The 8,499-nt window shown below is 42.8% G+C and overlaps 1 protein-coding gene across 5 annotated transcripts in view; it reads right to left on the bottom strand.

The window, feature by feature from the left end:
- The window catches only part of LOC147303947 (ras/Rap GTPase-activating protein SynGAP-like), a 56,258-nt gene extending 47,759 nt beyond the window's left edge, over positions 1 to 8,499 (bottom strand). For 3 of the 5 annotated variants that reach the window (XM_086279135.1, XM_086279136.1, XM_086279134.1), the window contains exons 1-2: positions 7,169 to 8,499; positions 1,475 to 1,581 (exon numbers count right to left, since the gene is read on the bottom strand). In XM_086279135.1, the coding sequence (XP_086135261.1) occupies positions 1,475 to 1,577 (103 nt within the window). In that variant the 5' untranslated portion in view covers positions 1,578 to 1,581; positions 7,169 to 8,499. Of the gene's footprint in view, positions 1 to 1,474; positions 2,930 to 7,168 lie in introns of those variants that run through there. The other 2 variants (XM_086279137.1, XM_086279133.1) reach the window with 2 other exon arrangements.

The raw sequence follows: 8,499 nt of genomic DNA on the forward strand, positions 1-8,499 counted from the left end.
CTCGGTTTCATGAGCCCAGCACATACACCCAAAAGACCGAGATGCTTTAAATTCAACACGCCTCACAAAAATGTGGACAGCTGGCTTTATTCTAAGTAGAAAAGCGACACCTCTGACTCTTCGGAGCCACTCTGCTTCTAAGTTTAGAAGCAGCACTGTAATCAAGGAGAAGTAAAACGCACAGAAGAGCTGCAGGATGAGAGAGGAGAGGTGGGTGGAGGGGTTGAGGAAGCAGGGGCAGTATGGGAGCGAGGGAGCCACGGGGAAGAACCTGCGATCGGCTTGAAAACTGGCAGATATTTCTGGAGAAACACTGAGTATTCTGCAGTGTAACCGCTACTTCTGAAGGCCAAGACAGTACTGTATAAAAATGGCCTCTGAGCGGAGGAAGACACAAGAACAGTAACCCGAATAAACAATCTAAAGTTGCTCTCCATCACGTGTGTGTTTTCTGTCTCTCTCCTGCCTTGTTCCTCCCTCTGTGTGTGTGTGTGTGTGTGTGTGTGTGTGTGTGTGTGTGTGTGTGTGTACGTACTAGCCAGGGGAAGTGTGGCCTAGTTACCATAGGAACATGTTCGCAGCTTGTGCACTGCTCTCTATCCAACTACCTCCGTTTTTGCTAATGTATTTAGAAGCTCTAATGCTATGCTTGTAGATGAGCAGATCCAAATTAAAGAGCTGAGAACGAAGATCAAGAAGCAATGTGGATACCGCTCTTGATATCGACCCCGCTAAGATATTATATTATTTCGTGAAAGCACACATCAAAAATGAGGCGATTCTCAAAAACCATCCCCCCTACAGTCGCCTCTGACCGCCCCTTGTTTGTTTTGTTTCTAACATGTTTTTTTGTAGGCCTTAATGTCGAAAGCAAAGACAACAGCTTTACACACTGCGCCGACTAATAAAATGATTTCTCTCCCCGTCCCTGAAGGGAAAAGAAATGACTGCTTTCATCTGGGGAGGTAAAGGGAGCACAGTGAGGAGGAAGGAGGAATGAATCAAAGCCGAGTAAAAAGGCAAATGGCGCTATCAAACCTAGAGGATGTCAAAATAAAACTCGGAGCGCGGCTCTGACGGTGAGTGACGCTCCAGTGGAGGATCGAGTGGTTTAAAAAAATAAAAAATGAAATCATCAATGTGCTGAGGTACCTTTGTAAATCTTTATAATGCTGAAAAGGATTGGGAAACCATGGCAGAGGAGGGAAAAGGAAAAAAAAAAAAGCAGGGCGGCATATCTGAGGCTAGTGCATGTTAAACCCTTCATTAACCACTAGCAACAGCAGTGTTGATGCATTTCAGAAAGAACAGAAGACTAAGGGGGAGAAGGGGGGACATAGAAAAACATATATAACAGATAAAAACCTTACTGGACCATGACAGACTGGAGAAGAGGCTAAGAAATGACAATACGCAAAGCTGACGACGGAGAAAAAAAGGAGACTTTGACTGGGTCTCGGCTAAACTGACTCACTTGGGGTTAAAACTCCAGGTCCACCACCACAGCAAGCCTCCGCTTGACCAACCAACCCAAACTGACTCTGATGGGGCAGCCACGTCTTTGAAGATGTGTCCATGCAGCTATATGGCACAGACACAGGTAGAGTTTTCCCTTTAGTTTTTGACATCAGTGAACTAACAATCCCCCAACCCCCAAAAACACAACAATGACAAAAAGTTTTAAAAACAACCAGAGGAAAAAACGTGAACCTGTTATTGTGCCTGAAAATAACGGTAAAGCAACATTAATAGAGAGAATGTGTCAAACTGTACAAATCAAATGAAAGAGAAATGTAATTTTATAGATAGTAGTAAACAGCGCTGAACGTGGAGTTGAAATGACTTTTTACTGTGCAGTAGGTGGAATCGTTCTTCATCTGCATGGTATGAATGTCTTTGAGGTTTCTGTTGATAAAATGTTGCTGTAGACAAACAGCAGCGGGAAATTATCTTTCAGGAAAAAAAGAAAAGAAACAGATGTTTAGCTGTATGACTCAAATGCAGTAATATGAGAGGTACCATCTGGGGCTGCTGTGGAGCATGCGAACACACAAACTTGTCCATGTCATTAAAAAGATATCAGTTTTTGGGCTGCAAAGCACGGCATGAGCTTCTTCTTCATCCACCCCATCAGATCTGCCCTTTTTTTTAGATCTGCTAGCTAAATGTCACGATGCTGCAGAGCCACAAGCAGCTTCCATGATTAATTGATAAGCGTTCCTACAGACGTGGATCCCCTCCAGGTGTGGTGGAAGAAGTATAAAAATATCCTGCTTTGAATGATGATTTGTTTGTGATATGATTTCTCCAACAAAAAGTTCAATTTCCTGCTTTTAAATTCCCTAAAAGGACATTTACGGTAGCTGCCTCTTAAAAAAAAAAAATCAAGTATCAATGAATATGCTAATGGTCAGAGGGCCCGGTGGCGCCAGTGTCCGGCAGCCTCGCCTCTGTCAGTGCGCCCCAGGGTGGCTGTGGCTACAATGTAGCTTACCATCACCAGTGTGTGAATGTGTGCGTGAATGGGTGGATGACTGGATATGTAAAGCGCTTTGGGGTCCTTAGGGACTAGAAAAGCGCTATATAAATACAGGCCATTTACCATTTAATGTGCTTTTTTGTTTTGTTTAAAAGGTTAAAAAATACTTGATATTACACATCATATTTTCAGTATTTAACAAATGAAGGCTTCAGATTTTCGCATTATACTCAATTTAAGATGCTTACCGGAGCAGGGTTGACCTCCAAATTACACAGAGAAAGAAGCTTAAACACACAATTTTAGCCGAACCCACCTTAAGCAGATGGATGTGAAAGAAAAAAAGCCCTGAAGCTACACTTTTCTGTACAGTGACAGTTTGTCATCCAAGAGATTAAAAAAAAAAAGTGAGTGGATGGGGTTAGCACACTTTTTTAAAAAAAAATTTTTAAATTCCTGGTTCTTAAAATAAAACTCACATTACAGGTGAGATTTTTGCAGTCATTTTGAAAGCTTTAAATAAATATTCTATGACATCAGGAGAGTCCTAATCAGGGCATCTGACTGATTTGTAAAATACAGCTGTATGAGATGCTAACAAGGGAGACTACCCACAGAAATCTGAGGTGGGTTATGGCTTTAGTCACACTAGAGCAAAAACAGAATGGCAACCAAAAATAAATCTCTGGTTCTTTAGTGATTGCGTTGCATTTTTTCTACATTCGGCACCCAGTTGCATGCAGTTGCAGTTACTAACGGACCACCGTGCAACAACCTCGATCCCTGGGTGACCACGTTGGATTGCAAGGTGAGGCAACCTGTTTCTGAATAATTTTGATCTGACTGCAATCACTCTCAGATTGTCAAATGTTTGCAGATAATCACCGTTTAATCTATAAGCACAGACCTTTCTCACTCACTGTGTTTATACACCTCTCTGCATTTAATTATCAGTTATTATTGATCTCTGGCTCTCTTCCACAGCACGTCCTCACCGCCAACCGGTCGCAGCAGATGGCCGCCGCTCCCTGAACCTGGTTCTGCTGGAGCTTTCTTCTTGTTAAAAAGGAGTTTTTCCTTCCCACTGTCGCCAAAGCGCTTGTTTATAGGGGATCATATGATTGTTGGGGTTCTCTATGTTTTCTCTGTACTATTTATAGGGTCTACCACACAATATAAAACACTTTAAGGCAACTGCTGTTGTGATTTGGCGCTATATAAATAAAAATGACTTGAATAGATTGGCAATGTGTTGCAATCAATGTGAGTCAGTGTGAGCCGATGAGCATCTGTGCAATAGGGGACAAAACTGGTTGCCAGCTGATTGTTTTTATATAGGAATATATCCAGAACACAATGTTGCTGAGCACCTGTGTCAGTTCACAGCTACTTTATGTGTTTCTACATGAATTTCTACATGTCTGTTTCAAATCTTCACCAAGTTAATTACCCCATTATCACAAACAGATTGCATTTAATTGCCAACTTGACCTCATTCAACTGCAAATTGAAAGCAGACTGAGTCCATCTCATTGCTATTTCCTTCCCACCCTTGATGTAACAAAGTCACTTTGAAGACTGGTCGCAGACTGGTCAACGTCTTCAGAGCAACCATTGCAAAGGCAACAATATTGCAGGCGATTGCACACGGTTGCAATAAGTTGTCGTGTCGCAGTTTCCAACTACTGTTTCCCCTAGTGTGACTATAGCATGCCTCCAGTGGCTGTAAGAGAAGAGATTAAGAGGAGAAAAATGTGGGGACAGAGTTGAGGGGCAGCTCTGCGAGAGCAAACTGATGAGTATTATAAGGTATTACGTTGTCAGACTGTGTTAAGTTGGAGGAGAGGCTCAGGATAGGAAAGAATTACCAGAACTACAAAAATATCTCCACTTTTTTCTGTTAGCTGGCTGAAAAAAAGAAGAGGATGAGAAATAAATCCATGGCCTGAGGCAAAAGAAAACAATTTGAGAAAATTGCAGGACAGGATCTCATTGACAAGACTCCCAACTTTTTTTTTTTTTTTCAGAGAACATTCAGCTAGACTGTCAAAGCCTTGCTGTCCTTGGCAGCAAGAAGAAGCCCCCTCTGTGCATTGTATTGAAGATGGCTGAAGAACAGCAGAATTACGACGGAAACTTGGTACTGGAGCAGAATCAGCTCTTTGCCGGCTGCTGGGCTCCCAGCTGACAACTGTGACAGAGTGTCAAGGAGTCCAGATTCTCAACAGTTCATGAGAAATTGAGAAAGATTAATAGACGTCCGTGATTCACGCCTTTCTATTTCAGCTAAACTAACAAAATAATTTCTGGAGGAGATGTAGGAGATAGGCGTTTCTTATGAAGATACCCATTTCATATGGAGGAGGATGAGGAAATCCTGCGAGGGACAATGAGTCAGACTGAGCCAAACTTATCTTGTTCCATCAAGTGTGCAGCCTTAGACATTTCATTAACTGAAGCACTGCTGTCTCCACTACAGTATGCTTTTTGGTTAGGATGGGGAACGGTTTAAAAAGAGCCTACTGAGTGCAGAGACGGTGTGACATAATGGACCATGAAGATGGTGGTCATTCACTGTCCCAACATCAATCCGTTGCCAGTAGAGATGGAGGAATACCAGCAATAAATGAAATCACTCATGCGTAGTTTGGCAAATCATCTATTGCTCCCAACTACACATACTGAACCCAGTACAAAGTCCAGTGAAACTGGGACACTTGCTGGCAAAAGCCATTTTGGCCTAATAATAGATATTCACTAACACCAGTGCTGTTATGTAACGAAACGAAACCTTGCCAAAGTTCTTGTTGTCATAGTAAACTGACTACCTGACAGGGCTAAAATAACCCAGTTAAATGATTTTGTTTTTTTCTATCTTTTAAAAAAATAAAGACTGAGCTCTTTAAACTATCATTATGGATAACCTGCATCCTCTCCACAGTCCATGCAGGTGTTCAATGTGCAACACCCACAGATAGCTCATTAAGAAACTACAGGTGTCAGTGAAATTAGTGCAAGCAAAGTCTCGCTGACTCTGAAGTAGCTGACTGCCAAGAGAGAGCAGCAGGTTTGTGCATTGATTAAGATGGAAGTTCCCCTTAAAATAAAGTAAATTAATGAATCTTGTTTTTCTTAGCGTGGGGCACAAAGTGTTGAATGCAGCTGAGATGCATTAGTACTGCAAAAAGAAAAAAAAAAGTGCCTCTGGGGAAAATCTCTAAAAACATGAGCTATGACATTTAAACACTTATGAATAGTTTTTTTTTTTCTACATTACATGTTATGAATGATTTTCTTTCTACCAATCAGGAGGCTTCCTGGGCAAAACTTCTGTCATATTTAGTCTTGTTCCCTAAAAACAACATAGCAGACACTGAGAAGTTTGTACGTGCAAACCATAGACTGTATACAAAAGATGGACACAGTCTCTGGGTGTGTAAAGTGAAGCCAGCAGGGGGAGACTCAGCAAGAACATCTGGTTATATAGAAGTCAATGGGAATAGAACCTTTTGTCTCTCTTGATCTTTGACTACAGTAAATATTTTTCCAATGAGCACACTGGCTCAGTTAAGACTTTTACCTATTAATGAATAAACATGATGTTCTTCTGCTCCAAACAATGCCTCTATTAGAATGGAGGATAAAGCAGCGCATGCCTTAGGGCTTGTGAATGACAAGTTGCTACCAAATTAGCATGGAGCGTTTCTCCAATTTCTCAGCCAGATCCACCGCTCACTCCTCGTGTTCATACCACCAGGGTAGTGATGGCAAAAATGCTCAGGCATCGCGACAGATCACTAACAACCAGGAGGCAACACTGAGCTTTTATATACAGTCTGTGGTGGCACAATAAGTGGGTACTAGGGATACTGACAGCATGTTGCTAATTTAGAAGGTGGTGTACTACATGTAGCGCTTTAGCCTTAGCTTATACTTTGAGTAGTCCCTAACCGCTGTGAATACCAGCGGTTAGGGACCACAACTGCCATTGAATACCTGAAATACGCAAATACTTGAGACCCCCCTCAAAAACACTTAAAAACACCAAACATACCTTAAGCTATCGTCTTAATGAAAATAATTGGCGAATATTTTAGATATGCTCTATGAAAAAAAATCCACAAATAGGAAAATTTTCTGCAAATTTTCTCTAATCCAAACCAGAGGGTGAGGGTGGCACGTTTTTTTTTTGTTTTTTTTTTTGGGGGGGGGGGGGGGGGGAGTTTACAGTCATTTACTTAAAATCACCTGAACAGCTTTAATATTTTGAGAAGAATTTCTAACAATAAACTGAAAAGGCAAAAATACACACATATACAGCGCCAGGTTTTGTGTAAAACTGTTTTACATCAGGCGTGATGTCACACCTTGGCTGAACCCTTCACAGGTCACGCATCCTGTAAAGCATGACCTTAAAAACGAGTTCAGTGAGACAGGCTGAACCAGGACACCTGCCTGCTGTGTGCAAGTCTGCTGAGTTTCACTTCTGTATGAACAGCTGGTGCAGACCCTCCTGTCTTTGCTGAAGATATGCAGGCTGTGAGGTGGGCTAGCATCACCATACCAGCTGTCACTAACACTAGGTGAATACTTCACAGGGAGATCAATGAAATACTGTGCATTCACACAGATCCCTAAGTTCCACAACATGACATTTTCCATCTGTCCACACTTGAGAATAACACTTACCCAAAATTATAGGACTTCCTTAAGAAGAAATCTTAGTTACATCTGTGGATGCAGACTGTATCCGGTGGGCTTTGCAGGGCACTTGGGAGTGGGGGAGCGGGAGGCTGAGGTTGCAGGTTTACTTTCTTTTTGGGATGAAGGTAGAATCAGTTTGTGCAGACCTGAGAGACGGTTTCCAAATGAAAGCCCGATGCTGTCCTCTTTGAGAGAGAGTTGTGTTTTAATCATGAGGCCAACTGGCAGAGCTCCTCTTGTCCCTCACCTGTGCTGCAATGTGTCCATACGTGCTTCTGTCCAGAGCGAAGGCTTCGGGGGGAAACGTGAAGCCGACTGTCATAGGGATCCCTTCAACTTCAGCTCAGTCCACCACTGAAGCCAAATCCTGCCCCTCAGCAGCGGCTCCGGTGTGCGGCTCGGCAGCTCTCATCTGCTTCTCCTCCCTCTCTTCTCCCTCTGCTGCTCCCTGTCCTCCAACTCTATTACGATCCAGAAACTGTGATGTGATAAGAATGCGGCTTCCTCGGCAATAAAGACAATCTCTACTGGGGAGCGTTTTTGTCATCTTAATTGTTTGTCCCGGGCGCATGTGACTCCAAACAGCCCCTGCGTCGCGGTTTTTTCTTTTATTTAATTTTTTATTTTTTTTATTTTTCAAATCTGTGGATAACGTGAACTCCTGTTAACGCATTTGTGTCTACCGATCAACACAGCCAATTATTTCATCATTTGTCGCTTGTATTTACGTTAAAAACGGCGGATTGGTTACGGTTAAAGCCACGGAGGTCTGCGCATCACTTACATTTAAAAGAATGATTATTAAGGTTGATGTCTGTGGGGCTATGCCAACTCTAAGCAGCAGCAACAACCACGGTGCTGCACATTGCGCGCACTAAAAGAAAAAGAAACGCACAGAAGCATTAAAATAAATATCCTGGCGTATTTACAGGCGAGATCACTGAAATGTGTAGCAGCACTGGAACAAAGTCTGATTCATGCACATTGTTTCTGGCGTGCTCCATGTTTCTAGCTAATCTTGGAAAGCGTCTGTAGATAACCCTGCGTGGCTCAGCGACGTCCCCATAATCCAGAAATTGATTACGAGGAGGAAAAAATGAGGGGGAATCCGGTACCAAATTGACGCGGTGTCCTTTGCGCTCCTGCAGTCCGTCAGCCCCTAATTGTAATTTAACGCCAGTGCGCGTAAAAAGGTGCTCGGTAAACGGAGGAGTCTCTCCCCAGAGGGCGGAGATAGAGCGTAAGATAGGCATACAGCGAAACCACCGCCTCCAGAGGCAGCAGAGTCCGCCCTGCGCTGCACCATCTCTGGAGTT

The sequence above is a fragment of the Aulonocara sp. 'chitande type north' Nkhata Bay genome, linkage group LG22, assembly GCF_057382095.1.
Source record: "Aulonocara sp. 'chitande type north' Nkhata Bay isolate Kocher_YH1m ecotype deep benthic linkage group LG22, A_spYH_male_GT1.1, whole genome shotgun sequence".
In the NCBI taxonomy this organism is placed as follows: Eukaryota; Metazoa; Chordata; class Actinopteri; order Cichliformes; family Cichlidae; genus Aulonocara; species Aulonocara sp. 'chitande type north' Nkhata Bay.